Source organism: Myotis yumanensis, unplaced genomic scaffold (assembly GCF_028538775.1).
Source record: "Myotis yumanensis isolate MYYU_CA2020_CCGP unplaced genomic scaffold, mMyoYum1.0.hap1 SCAF_8, whole genome shotgun sequence".
In the NCBI taxonomy this organism is placed as follows: domain Eukaryota; kingdom Metazoa; phylum Chordata; class Mammalia; order Chiroptera; family Vespertilionidae; genus Myotis; species Myotis yumanensis.
In genome coordinates, this window is record NW_027223759.1 from 43,591,223 (window position 1) to 43,606,463 (window position 15,241).

Sequence of the window (15,241 nt, forward strand, 5' to 3'; positions counted from 1 at the left end):
AAATTCTTGTTTGTTTTGGCTATTGCAACCACTGTTTGTCCAAGAAAAAGAAGCCCATTGCAAACCAAGGTAAACAGAAAATGGCAGTTCTTGGTAAAACACAGGATTATCCCACAGACACCAGAGTAAGAGAATATACAGAGCTTTAGGAGATTCTACCACCTCTGTAAAGTCAGAACTTGTGATTAAAGGAACATATGGTTAATTACCTACCCTTTCCCCCTGTCTGCCCGTTTTATTTTTCTTTGTTTGGAAGAGCTTTATCTATACTGGTCAAGAAGGTGTCTGTATAGTCCTGACTCTATGTTCCCTTTAAGTAGTCAATAGTATTAATTGCTATCTCCTAAGTCCAAGTTCTCAAAATAAAGAGAATCTTGATGGCCAGCTTGGGTCAGGTTTTCATCTACCTCCAGTTTATTCAGATGTGGCTAGAGAGTTCATGTACCGTAGACAGGAAGATTTAGGCCTACCCCTCAGTAGCATGAAAGGAATGAGTCTTTCTTAGAATGAAGGGGCCATAGGATGAGTAGTTACCACCAAAGTAACATTCATCATGGCTTCTTTATAAGAATCATATTAGAAGGAAGGGCAGCCTTGACTGTGTATTTCATATATTGACAATAGCAAATTGATTTAGAAAAAATATCCTTCATGGAATCTATTTGTGAATCTATTGTGAACATTGTGTCAGGAATTATCACTCTTTGTTAGTATCTACTTCTACTTCTGGGTACAAGGATTCCCTGCCCCTTGAAATTAGATGTGTCCATGTGATTTAACTTGGCCAATGAAATGTGACAGGGGACACTTTGCTATAGGATTGAGACTGAAGCAGCCTTAAAGTGCCAAGCCAGATCAGGGACAGCTGGCAGATCTCTAGTGGACTTAAAATAAATACTTTTATTCTGTAGATCCCTTGAAATTTTGGTGATGTCTGTTATCCTATATAATAAAAGGCTAATATGCAAATCGACCGAATGGCAGAACAACTGGTTGCTATGATGCTCAACACAGGAGCTGCCCCCTAGTGGTCAGTGCACTCCCACAGGGGGAGCACCACTTAGCCAGTAGCCGGGCTCAGCGGTGGTGATGGTGGGAGCCTCTTCTGCGAGTGCAGCGGTGGTGATGGTGGGAGCCTCTTCTGCCTTCGTGGCAGCGCTAAGGAGCAGTGAGCTGAGCGGCAAGGAGCAGCGAGCAGGCGGGCGGTAAGGAGCGAGGGGTTCCGGACTGCGAGAGGGCGCAGGCCTGGCTGAGGGACCCTCTAAGTGCACAAATTTCGTGCACCGGGCCTCTAGTTATATTATAATCCAGCCTATCCTAATACAAATATCCTTTGAAATGAACATAGGTTCAAAACAGGAACAAAGATTAAATGTTATGATGAGCTGGTATTGAGAGGCCATGAGTTTGGTGACCTAGGTGTATGTGCAAGATCGCCCAATTTCCAGTTCAATTGACTGGACCCTTGTGACACATTTTGGTAAGTAATCTTCCTTCACCATGACAGAAATTTTAAGTATTTTGTAAAGGTTAACACAAATATTATTTTCACATGCTTTCATTTTATATCATTAAGTGTTATTAGAAGATGATCAATTTTCTCCAGTATTTTTTTTTTCAGTGAACTAGGTGTGCCAACATTTATTACATTGAAATTATGCACATTACATCAAATGACCACTAATGACACTGTCTTTTTCAGAATTATCATACTGTGCTCAGCTGTTATCTTGAAAAAATAGTTCAGGTAGTGGACACAGCTGGTGACCTTTTCTTACACAATCTTACCTTTGTTCAGATACCTATCTGCATCCCCCACTGCCATATGCCCCAGAGAAAGTTCATCTGTTCTCCAGCCCTAAGGGTGGGCTCAATGGTCTCAGGGTAACCCCATTTTCCCTGTCATTGGTTTGGTTCAGATATAGGCATGAAAGAAGTATGCTGTAGGGTTTGTAAGACATATTTCCTTTTCCCTAAGAGTTATGAGAAGAGGTGGTTTCTCTCCCTGTCCGCCCACCCCCCCACTGCCCTACCCCCCATTTCCGCTGAATATTGTCACTTTCAGATGTAGCACTCTTTTTGCTATTAGCCTGAGGATGAAACCAGAGGAAACTCCGAGAAGACAGAGCCTTGATATAGAAAGAACCAGGATTCTTGAAAGTTGTGTTAAGCTACTGAATCTCTCAATGCTGAAGTTCTCCCTCTCGGGACTTTCTGTTACACAGGATACAGTTCCATTGAATCGGAATTTCTGTTACGGGCAGCTAAAAGCATGCTAGCTAATACTTTATTAATAAACTTATTTTTCTAGATTAGCATATGCCTTTTTATATTGTCTCTGAGAAAACAGCATGTAAAATCTTCACTTAAGAAATTTCTAGGGGAGGGGGATGAGTGGAGGTGGAAGAGGGCATAGAGGGGATAAATGGTGATGAAAAAAAATTAAAAATTAAAAAAAAAGAAAGTTCTAAATCTTTATCCATGAATTACGATAGAGATTAGATAACAAAACTCCAGTAGTTTCTGCGATGATAACTGGACTCCTTAATTAATCAGCATTCTTTCAAACACCGTGAGCAATTCCAGAATAGAGAAGTTGATTAAACATGTTTTACTTCACAGTTAATTTATGGTCAAACTTCAAAGATTCAAAACCATGACCTGTCAAGTAGGAAAATAGAACTTGAAAATCTGCTTTGCTAATGCCTGACAGGGTTTGATTACTGCTGGTAATGGAACAGGGAAAGGAGATGATTAAGCACTGCCTGGTACATACTGGTAATACCAGAAGTCCTGAAAGTAAGTGAAAATCAAGGTGGTTTATTTTAAATCTTCAAATTGTAATCACAGTATTTTATGTATGCTATAGGTTTTTAACAGGTTCTTAGATAGTTATTTGTGTAATTATTTGTTTTTCTACCCTCCTAGATTACAAGCTCTTTGAGGGCAAGGACTGTGTTTATCTCATTCTTCACTGCTCCAAAGCCTAGGGCAATGCCTGGCATGAAGGAGATACTCAAGAAAATAATTTTATATGAACAACAACAAAAAGTGAAGAATAGAATATTCTAAATATATGGAATTACTTTCTGGACACCTGATATGATAAAAGTTTAGTGTAGAGCAAGCATGTCAAACTCAAAGGCTAACACGGGCCAATAAACAAGGTTTGAGTTTATGTGGGCCACAAAAAAACAAAAGCTTCAATTTTCATAGAAATGTAGGTTTATTTCGATAGAGACATGCTGAATACAAAGGGCTGAAATCAATGCATAATCGTTAACATAAAATAATAGAACATTTTAATAAAAATTAATATTTTTTCTTGAACATTAACTTACCAGACACTGAATAACTGCACAAATTAATAAGTGTTAACACAAATAAACCTATTTTTTCTTGTTTTCCAAAAGCGAAATATTTCCTGTTGCATACACCAAACAAGTCAGTCCAAGACTAATGACGTGGCAATTGGCTGCTAAAATATTCACTGCTAGTATTAGTGGAGAGAAATGGTGCGCCTGTGCGTAAGGGGCATAAGGGAAATGAATGTAACGTGATTATAGAAATCAGTCATTAGCGAACGTTGTAGTTCATTATTAATAATTATGTATAACAGGATACTGTAAAAATTAAGTTATGAACTTTTTATTAAAACGTTTCTTACATACCATTATATTGGCTGGGCCACAAAAGTATTCGTTTGTGGGCTGAATGTGGCCTGCAGATGGGCTTCAAGTTTGACATGCTTGGTGTAGAGAAAAAAAAATCTGACACAGGTAACAAAAAAAATGTTATTTAATAGCACTATATTGGGCACTTATTTTTTTAAATTGAAATATAATTAACATATAACATTATGCATGTTTAAGGTGATAAAGTTATATATTGCAATGTGATTACCACCACGGTGTTAGCTAACAGGTCCACTGCCTTACACAGAATCACAATTTCTTTGTTCTAATGAGAACATTTGAGATGCAGTCTTTTAGCAACTTTCAAGTATATAATAGAGTTGCCTTTGAACCACATGGGTTTGAATTGTTCGGGTTCACTTATGTACACATTTTTTCAATAAATACTGTAAATGTATTTTCCTTATGATTTTCTTAAAAAAATTTTAGCTTACTGTATTGTAAGAATACAGTATATAATTCATATAACATACAAAACGTGTTAGTTGACTGTGTTATTGGTAAAGTTTGTGGTCAACAGTAGGCCAGTAGTAATTAAGTTTCGGGGAAGTCAAGTTGTACATGGACTTTCAAATGCACGGGGTCAGCGCCCCCACCCCTGCATTGTTCAAGGGTCAGGACCTAAATGAAAGAATCCCTTCTACAGATGGAGCTCATGTAGTCAGGTGTGGGTGAGATCCTCATATTAACAATAGATCTTATTACTATTTATGACCTTCCCTATAGTTACCAGCTTTACACACATTGTCGCATTCTGTCCTCATAATAATCTCGTCGAGCGAGTCTCCACGGCCTCATTTTATCCAGGCGGAAACTTTGCAACCCAGAGGGGTGACTCTGTCCAGGGTCACACAGCTAATGGGTAGTAGAATCCAGACTGGAAACCACGTGTCCCAAATTCCGAAAGGGAAAGGGGGTGGTGAGTGGGGGTTGGCTCCATTAAACTCATTTTGGGGTCCCATCCGGGAAACATGCCTGAACGATAAGGTGATGGAGCCCTGAGATAATAAGATCATAAGCTTTCCTTGCTCCTTTTTAAATTTTTTTTTAAATCCTCACCAGAGGACATGCTTAGAGAGAGGAAGGAAGGGAGAGAGAGCAACATGGATGTGAGAGAGAAACAAGGGATCAGCTGCCCTCCATACTGCCCCACCCGGAACCCACGCCTGTGCCCTGACCGGAATCCAAATGGCAACTTCTTCGTGCACAGGAGAATGCTCAACCAACTGAGCCCATCCGGGCGGGCACTCCTTTTTTTTTTTTAAAGAAACTCTAACAGCTTCCCACCATCTGTACTGACTGAAGGTAGTTACAGGAAAAGGAGGCGGGCTGGGGCCGTGGTATCCGAGAACTCGGTTGGCAGCCGAAGCAGGGATGGCTTCGCCAGGTCCCCGGCGACCCGTCTCTGGGCGGGCGGTCAGGGCGAGGGTGCCTCGAGGTTCGTCGGGTGAAGTGTGCAGTTGCCAGCGGCGAACGAGCGTGTGCCGGCAACGCGGGGCGCTCTCCCCGGAAAGGAAGCCGAGAACCAGGCAGAGAAGCCCGAGGCGCAGAGAGGGCGGAAGACCTAAGCTCCGAGGCGGGGCCGGGCGGCGCTGGCTAATGCTCCCGCCCAGTGCTGCGCCACGCGGCTCCTCCCACCTTACTCCCGCCTCCCGGCCGATCGGGCCAATGAGAGGGGCGAGCGGGTGCGCGGGGCGGGGCCGAATGCGCGGCTTGCGCGCAGGTGCCGCCCGGAGCCCCGCCCGCCGGTCTTGCCGCCGCCGCCGCCGCCGTCGTGCGTGCCGCTCGGCGGAGAGGCCGGGCCTGCGTGTCTCCTCCTTCCTCCCCGCCTCCCGCTGCCGGTAGGACCCATCTGCCGCTCCTCTGGGACCCCGTGTCATCGCCTGCCCCCAGCACGGTGAGCCCCGCAGGGAGGCTAGGAGCGCGCTCCCCGCCGCGTCTTCGACGCCCCGGTCCGTTGCTCCGAGGCCGGCGTCAGGCAAGGGCCGGGCGGCCGGGCCGGAGGGAGGGCAGCAGGCGGCGTGGGGTGTGCGGATGAATGAGGCGCCCTCGCACTAGGCCGCGCGTCCCCAGCGGGCCCACGCCTCACGCTGCGCGCTCCGGGGCACGCCTCGGACGTCCCGTGGCCCCGTGCTGAGCGGGCAGATGTCGGGTAGGGGCCCGCTCTGGCTGGGCGGCCGGCCGTCCCTCGGTAGGGAGGCCGGAGGACTGCAGGGGCTCTGCGCTGGCAGCTGTGCTTCGGAGGCCTGGGGTCTGGCCGGGAACAGGTGTGAGTGAAGACCTGAGAAGGGAGATCCCTGGCTCTTGGCGGCAGGGATCTGAGGCTGGGATGTCCCTTCCTGAGCAGGGCCCCAGCCTGGCCCCAGGAGGGCCGGTCAGCTGGATCCAGGAGACAGGGGCAGTTTTAGTTCCCAGCTTCTCGAACGTGAGGTTGGCTGGCCGTCCTCCTGAGTTCCGTTGGCAGTAAGTAGCAAAGTGAGGTTCATTCTGCACCGAGGAGCTTGGAGCCACATGCACAGGGACTGATAAAAGTTTCGACTTGTAAATAAAAAAGGGTTGATGGGTTCATTCGCGGCTAGAAATAAGAGTGTAGATTCCGGAGGTTGCTTGTGAACATACTGATGATGAGTCGTATATCCACAGTGCCCAAGTTGGGGGAGACTTGGTTGGGAAGACCTGGATGCTGGCGTGGTTCGTCCATGTGAAAAATAGTGCTTTCGGGGGAAATGGGAAACAACAAGTTCCCAGTAAGAGGGATGGTTTGGTGTAGGCGACTTGGTTGCTGGTGGTTCTAGAATAGATTTTCTTTGACTCTCTTGTCTGTGCTCCTGCTTCCTAATGTTTTCATTCCTTTGACCTTATGTTACGAAACAAAGTGTTTCTGAACAGTCTAGATGCAGTTAAATTTATTTTCGACTTATGGTGCCAGATATTTTTCAGGTCAGTCTTTCCAGGACTTACCAGGAGTAACTGCTTTGGCAACTATTGAAATCAGATTTGTGTATAAAACTTAAAGTTTTTTGTTGTTGTTGAAAAATAAAGTGGATTTAACTGTGTCAGTTTTTGATTGTTATATACAGTATGCTTTATTCTTAATCTATTATTCAGTAACATATTTTGTATGATGAAATGTATTCTTGGTTGATGGGGATGGTAATGAGTTTTGTTTATATATTTGTTTTGATATTTCAGATGCCCCCCAAAAAGGGAGGTGATGGAATTAAACCACTCCCAATCATTGGAAGATTTGGAACCTCTTTGAAAATTGGTATTGTTGGATTGCCAAATGTTGGGTAGGTGAATGTTGGGCTTTTTTCAATTTCATCTTGCAAATATTTTGACTCCTGTTGTAGAAATGGGAACTCATGAGGTAATTAAAATTAAAATTTAAGGAAAGAGTCTAGGAAGCTGGAATCTATATTAATAATAGACAAATATGTAAATTTACCATCCCTCCGTGATGCCCACAGCCAATCAGGAGTGAGTATGTAAACTAACCCGACAAAGATGGCGGGCCTGTGGGCAGCACCGATGTGCGCAGGCACTGAGCATGTGCGCAGGCACTGAGCGGCCGGGGGTGGGCCTATGTGTGCAGGTGCCGAGCCGCTGGGGGCGGGGTGGGACGCCCACCCACCCGCCACGTAGCTGGGGCGATGCGGCAGACGTCCCCGGGACCCCGCCCGCTCTGAGCCTGTGGCCAGCGTGTGTGCGCGCGCGTTGGGGCCGAGCTGCTGGGGTCCTGGGGACGCCACTGGAGTGTCTGGTCCTGTCAGCCTGGCCTTGGGGGTGGCTGGAGTTCCCAGTCCTTTTGGTTTCTGTAGCTCCTGGACGGAAAGTGGAAACCAAGAGTGTGGGGAGCACCAGGAATTCTGGGAATCGTAGTTCTGGTGGCAGCTCCTGGACCAGAAGCAGAAGCCCAGAGTGCAGGGAGCACCAGGAATGCTGGGAAGCGTAGTTCTGGTGGCAGATGTGTTGCGGGATCTCCTAGACCAGGGGTGGGCAACCTTTTTGTGAGTGCGTGCCAAAACCAGCAAAATCTCTGACTCAAAATTCTTCTGCGTGCCAACCCTAATTTTTTTTTTTTTAATATATTTTATTGATTTTTTACAGAGAGGAATGGAGAGAGATAGAGAGTTAGAAACATCGATGAGAGAGAAACATTGATCAGCTGCCTCCTGCACATCTCCTACTGGGGATGTGCCCGCAACCCAGGTACATGCCCTTGACTGGAATCGAACCTGGGACCTTTCAGTCCGCAGGCCAACGCTCTATCCACTGAGCCAAACTGGTTTCAGCAGCCAGCCCTAATTTTTTGAGAACATGTTATGCTTACTTGATATCTCTTAAGGTGTACGTATGTGAAGAACCTTGAAGAAATAATAAAATTCATTTGAGCGGCAAAAACACAGTATATGATGATAAAAAATACATTTATGTTTTAATGTATACATGTACACTGATAGTCTGACAGAAAACTTTATGACTCCGTTTGATATTATCAGTGGGACTTTTGCTGCTGCATCACTGATGACAGAGATTTTACATCAGGTTTATATTTCGTGACCTTCAAAGATATGCACAAGCTACTACTTTCATCTGTCAGGCTACTCCTATTACGAGACTTAACAAAATTCATTACTGAGAACAAAGATTCACAAGCGTATGTGGATGAAACCAAAACACTGGTTGGATCTAGGAAGGCAGGGAGAGTTAAGGCAGAGGCATAGAAATTGCTCTTCCGCTCTCTCGTCCATGCATGTCTGTGGTCTTTAAGATAACTTGTTATGTAAAATTATTTATTTATCTAAGTTGCACCTACACTGAATTTATCTGAAAAATAAAAAAGTTGATATTAAGAAAAAAAATTGTAAATGGAAGATTATAAGAGAGGGTTTCACGTGCCAGCAAAAGTTACTGGCGTGCCATGTTTGGCCCATGTGCCAGGGGTTGCCCACCCCTGTCCTAGACACTAGAGCAAAGTGAGCCTGGAGCAAGTTACTGTTGCAGGTGCGGGATGGAGGGAAAGCAAAGGTGAGAGACATAAGTAAAGTCAGAGTGTCGAGGAAAAATTAAAAGGAAGATATCCAGCAACTTCTAGGAACTCTCCACCAATGGAGCAAAGAAAAAAAAAAAGACTTCTATTATTCTGTGAGCACCAAACCAAACTGGGTTGGGGTCTCAGACAATTCGCTCATATGATTGCAAAGACAGACAGAAACTCCCGGATTGGAGAGGGCTCCCCTGAGGGCTCCCAGATTGGGGAGGGTGCAGGTCAGGCTGAGGGACTCACCCCCTGTGCACGAATTTTGTGCACCAGGCCCCTAGTATTAATATATTGCAAAATAAGGTTTTTGTTTAGTTGTATTTTATATTTGGTTTTCTATATAGATACTATGTTGAAACTTGAGTTATATTGTTTGTTTTGCTTAAACTCAGAGAAACTCAGAGGATGAAGCAACAGAGTTAAAACATCGAGTTGAACCAGATCAGCTATTTGCTTGAAGCTGTTGGGAGACACACAGTATTGAATTTATGTGGATATGGAATAGTTTAAATTTGATTTTGGTACTGGCTGGCTATGTAGAATACCTGTCTAGACTGCCTACCAGATGCCATGTAGTAGGATACTTTAGGAAATAGTTTTAAAAGCCCCATTATAAATTTGATTAGATTTTTGGGAGATCAGGGATTGGATGGCTAAGTCTTTTTTTAAAAATTATTAATAAAGCTTTATTGTTCAGATTATTACAGTTGTTCCTCTTTTTCCCCCCCAATAGCTCCCTTTCACCCGGTTCCTACCCTACCCCATGCCCTTACCCCTCCACTGTCCTCGTCCATAGGTGTACGATTTTTGCCCAGTCTCTTCCCTCACCCCCAAACCTCCTTCCCTCCGAGAATTCTCAGTCCACTCCCTTTCTATGCCCCAGTTTATTCTGTTCATCAGATTTTTTTATTCACTTGATTTTTAGATTCATTGTTGATAGATATGTATTTGTTGTCACTTTGTTGTTCATAATTGTTATCTTTACCTTTTTCTTCTTCCTCTTCTTAAAGAATACCCTTCAGCATTTCATATAATAATGGTTTGGTGGTAATGAACTCCTTTAGCTTTTTCTTGTCTGTGAAGTTCCTTATCTGACCTTCAATTCTAAATGATAGTTTTGCTGGGTAGAGTAATCTTGGTTGTAGGTTCTTGATATATACATGTGTCTTGATATATACATGTAAATTTACCATCCCTCCGTGATGCCCACAGCCAATCAGGAGTGAGTATGTAAACTAACCCGACAAAGATGGCGGGCCTGTGGGCAGCACCGATGTGCGCAGGCACTGAGCGGCCGGGGGTGGGCCTATGTGTGCAGGTGCCGAGCCACTGGGGGCGGGGTGGGACGCCCACCCACCCGCCACGTAGCTGGGGCGATGCGGCAGACGTCCCCGGGACCCCGCATTGACCACGTGCATTGAATATTTCTTGCCACTCCCTTCTGGCTGCATAGTTTCTATTGAGAAATCAGCTGACAGTCGTATGGGTACTCCCTTGTAGGTAACTAACTGTTTTTCTCTTGCTGCTTTTAAGATTCTCTCTTTGTCTTTTGCTCTTGGCATTTTAATTATGATGTGTCTTGGTGTGGTCCTCTTTGGATTCCTCTTGTTTGGGGTTCTCTGCTCTTCCTGCACTTGTAAGTCTATTTCTTTCACCAGGTAGGGGAAGTTTTCTGTCATTATTTCTTCAAATAGGTTTTCAATATCTTGCTCTCTCTCTTCTTCTGGCACCCCTATAATTCGGATGTTGGTATGCTTGTTGTCGTCCCAGAGGCTCCTTACATTATCTTCATATTTTTGTATTCTTTTTTCCTTTTGCTTTTCCAGTTGGGTATTTTTTGCTTCTTCGTATTTCACATCTTTGACTTGATTCTTGGGATCCTTTAGTCTGCTGTTGGATCTCTGTGTATTATTCTTTATTTTAGTAAGTGTATGCTTAATTTCTGATTGGTCCTTTTTCATATCCTTGAGGGTCTCACTAAATTTCTCGGAGGTTTCTAGAAGATTCTTGAGTAACCTTAAAAGTGTGGTTTTGAACTCTATATCCAGTAGTTTGCTTTCCTCCATTTCTTTCATTCGTGACATGTTTCTTTGTCTCTGCATTTTTTATGCTTCCCTGTGTTGATAGAATGGCTTTGTGTTAGGTGTCCTATAGGGCCCAGTGGCTCAGCCTCCCTAATTACCTGAGGTTGACACTCTTGGTGCACCCCTTTGTGGGCTGTGTGCACAGTCTTGTAGTTAAGTCTTGATTGCTGTTGGTATCACTGGGAGGAATTGACCACCAGGCCAATTGGCTATGAGGACCAGCTGTGTCTACAATGGGAGAATTGCTGTGCTGGAGACACCCTTATAGAGCAGGACTTGCTTCGGTGGGGCTTTGGTGCTCACTGAGTCTGCACCTTGAGTGTGTCTCTTATGGGTCTGAAGAGTTGTACTCTGGTATGGTCTCACTCTGACCACTGGGTACAGTGGCTCTTGGATCTCCAAGGAGGTGCAAAGTGAGCCACTGCCAGAGGCCACCCAGCAGGAGCTACAGAGATATCTGCAGATTCCTCCTCTTTGTTTGGGGTTTGGAAGTGCTCAGATGAGGCCCAGCTGTGAAGCAATGCAGGCTGCTGTCTAGGCCTTCTTTTGGAAGCTTTGGGGCTCTTTGACCCAGCTGCAGTTTGTTAGGTTTTAGATTGCAAAAGAACAGGCCATTCATATGCAAAAGCCTCTGCTCACAGCTTGGGTGGGGTTGTAAATTGTGTGGGGCAGGGTCTCAAGGAATCATCAGGGCAGAGCAAACCACAATGGCTGCCAGTCTGCTCTGCCTCCGAGAGGTCCCAGGGTCTCTGTGTCCAGCTGCCCCATGCAGGAATAATGATCGCTGCAAGCACCTCTGTGAGAAAGCTGCCCTCCTTTTCCGGTCTGATGCCAGACAGTCCAGTTTCTCCCTGTATGAGTCTGGATCTCCAGAGTCTCGCCTGGAACTGGAGTTCAGAGCAATTGGGAGCTTGTATCTCCCTCTCAGTTGAAAAAGAGAACAGTGTACCCAGTTGCCAGCACGTTTCCTCACATGCCTCCGTACCTCTGCACTTCTGCACCTCTGCACCTCCTACCGGTTTCAGTGCACTTTTCTCTTTCCTTCTAGTTGCAGAATTTCCACTCAGCCAGCCTTCCCGTGGTTCTGGATGATATCCCTTTTGTCTTTTAGTTGTAATTTTGATGTGGTTGTGTCAGGCAGCAAGTACAAGTGTGTACCTATGCTGCCATCTTGGTTCCTCCCAGATGGCTAAGTCTTTACTGGAAAAGGAGGTAACAATTTTAAATGTAATACTGGAAGTTACTAGATAAAAGAGTGTTTGTCATAAAGTGGCTATCTGAAAGTTGTGAAAGCAAAATTTGAGTTATGTAATGTTTAAAATTTAAGTGAATCATTTATTTGCAAATAAGGCAGTGATAGGAAACATAGGTGGGGTTTATCATATAAATCTATACACTTGCAACTTGAATGTTCAGTCTACTTCTTTTATTATTTGCCCTTCTATTTTAATACCTTTTATTAGCTATCCTATATAACAAAAGCCTAATATGCAAATTGTCCCCTCGGGTGGTCGTTCGACTGGGAGACGGGGAGTTCTACCGCTCACTATGACGTGCATTGACCACCAGGGGGTGGTGCGGAACTTCGTGATGTGGTGCTGGCAGTGGGCGGCAGTGGAGGCGCTGTCAGCTCCAGTGGGCACCGAGGAGAGCAGGACTGTGGTGGGATGGTGGAGCAGGTGAGTGGGCGGTGCCAGGCAAAAGCGGGTATGTGTGGGGGCCCGATTGCCCTGATGATTGTCCCGCAGACAGCAACTGGTGGCGGAGGCAAGAGGGGAGGGGGAAGGCCACCTGGCTCCCAGGTGCTGAGGGGGCCGGGTGGGGAGCCTGGCCCCCAATTGATCACCCCGCAGGCGGAGTGGTGGAGCAGGTGAGGGGGCAGCGCCAGGTCAAGGTGGGGTGCCAGGCCGGGCTGCAGTGCTGTGAGGCTGTGGCATGAGCTGGGGCCTGATCTCCACATGCCACCCCAAGGGACCCCAACCATGCACGAATTTGTGCACCGGGCTTCTAGTAAAATATAAAATGTCTCAAGAGTGATTAGGGTGTGCTAATGGATTTATTATGGTGACTGAAGTATTTTGACATGTGCTTTAGGCTTTCAGATTGGTGGCAGGTAGGGCAACCATGTTCTTTCATGTGGAAAGAGCCCCTTGGAGCCCCTGTCATAGAGATTGCTTAGTGAATGGAGCATGGCTTGATCAAATAAAGCAGTTCTTAAATTTTTGTAATGTAAAACATAAACAAGTGTGCCTGTCCTAATTTCTTTCCTGAAGCTGGAGAGGTTTCCATTTTGAAGGGGTTTCCTGCTGTGATATAGGCTGCTTACAAAGTAAATGAAATAGAGAGCATGGAAATATAAGCAAAACAAATAATTAAGCAAAGTACTGTAGGGTGCTGTCAATAAACTTGAAAGCAAGATATTGTCATTATGTGTGTTGTGAGCTCTATTGCACCTGAAAGCAAGACATACTAGTAGTTTTTAGATATTAACATACTTCTCTTATTCTAGAATCACTGCAGTAAGTGCAACTGGACATTAAATGGGACTACTTTAAAATGGGCCACCTTAAGAAGTATTTCTTATATAAGGTTTTTAGTCATAAAGTATATGAGAGTTAATCTCAGATATTTTATTATCCAGTATAAATGTGCTATTTATGCTTTTAAATTAAATACACCTTCAACCCCATCCCTCAGTTTTATTGAGGTACTTTACAAACAGTAAAATTCACTCATTTTAATAATGTACAGCTTACTGAATTTTGGCAATTGTGTTTGGTTGTGAACATACCCAGTGTATGAAGATTTGGCTTCTAGATTTAAAAAAAAAAAAAAATTTATTGGTTTTTTTACAGAGAGGAAGGGAGAGGGGATAGAGAGTTAGAAACATCGATGAGAGAGAAACATCGATCAGCTGCCTCCTGCACACCCCCTACTGGGGATGTGCCCACAACCCAAGTACATGCCCTTGACCGGAATCGAACCTGGGACCTTTCAGTCCGCAGGCCGACGCTCTATCCACTGAGCCAAACCGGTTTTGCCTAAAATAAAAACCTTTAAAAAAATTAATTTTCTTTAGAGCAGTTTTAGTCTCACAGCAGAATTGAAGGGATGGTGCAGTGATTTCCCATATACTGCCTGCTCTCACACATACATAGCCTTCCTCCTTATCAACATCTTCCAGCTGAGTGGTACATTTGTTATAATTGATGAACCTACATTTACACATCATAATTACCCAAAAGTCCATAGTTCACCTTAGGGTACACTCTTGGTGTTGTACATTGTATGGTTTGGGACAAATGTCTAATAGCATGTACCCACGTTATAGTATCATACAGAGTAGTTAAGTTTCTTCCATGTCTTTTCATGGCTTAAATAGTTCATTTCTTTTTAGTGCTGAATAATATTCCATTTTCTGGATGTACCATCGCTTATCCATGTACCTTCTGTAGGACTTGTTGGTTACTTCCAAGTTTTGGCAGCTTTGAATAAAACTGCTGTAAACATCCACGTGCAGGTTTTTGTGTGGACGTGTTTTCAGCTTGCTTGGGTGCATACCGAGGAGCACAATTGCTGGATTGTATGGTCACACTATGTTTAATTTTATAAGAAACTTAAGTGGCTGTACCATTTTGCACTCCCACCAGTAGTGAGTGAGAGTTTCTGTTGCTCCACATCCTTGTCAGCATTTGGTTTTCAGTGTTCCGGATTTTGGACATACTAATAGGTATGTAGCAGTGCCCCATTTTTGTTTTAATGTGCATTTCCCTGATGACATATGGTGTGAGCATCTTTTCATGTGCTTATTTGCCATTTGTATATCTTTGATGAGGTCTCTGTTAAGGTATTTGGCCCATTGTTTTGATCATGTTATTTGTCGTCTTACTGTATTGTAAGAGTTCTTTGTACATTTTGGATAACAGTCCTTTATCAGGTGTGTCTTTGCAAATATTTTCTCCCAGTCTGTGGCTTGTTTTCTCATTCTCTTGATGTAGTCTTTCACAGAGCAAAAGTTTTTTGTTTTTTTTAAAAATATATTTTATTGATTTTTTTACAGAGTGGAAAGGAGAGGGATAGAGAGCTAGAAACATCGATGGGAGAGAAACATCGATCAGCTGCCTCCTGCACACACCCCACTGGGGATGTGCCCGCAACCAAGTTACATGCCTTTGGCCGGAATTGAACCCGGGACCTTTCAGTCCGTAGGCGGACGCTCTGTCCACTGAGCCAAACCAGCTAGGGCAAAAGTTTTTAATTTTAATGAAGTCTAGTTTATTATTTCTCTCATGGATCATTCCTTTGGTGGTGTATCTAAAAAGTCATTGCTATATCCTGTATCATCTAGGTTTTTCCCTTAGTTCTTAGGAATTGTATAGTTTTGGGTTTTACATTTAGGTCTGTGATCCATTTTTAGT

At 44.3% G+C, this 15,241-nt stretch overlaps 1 protein-coding gene across 2 annotated transcripts in view; it reads left to right on the forward strand.

Annotated features, from left to right (window-relative positions):
• The first annotated feature begins 5,487 nt into the window (after window positions 1-5,487).
• OLA1 (Obg like ATPase 1) overlaps window positions 5,488-15,241 on the forward strand; it is a 160,593-nt gene continuing 150,839 nt past the window's right edge. The window contains exons 1-2 of one of the 2 annotated variants that reach the window (XM_070422734.1): window positions 5,488-5,592; window positions 6,888-6,988. In XM_070422734.1, the coding sequence (XP_070278835.1) occupies window positions 6,888-6,988 (101 nt within the window). In that variant the 5' untranslated portion in view covers window positions 5,488-5,592. Of the gene's footprint in view, window positions 5,593-6,087; window positions 6,159-6,887; window positions 6,989-15,241 lie in introns of those variants that run through there. The other variant, XM_070422735.1, reaches the window with a different exon arrangement.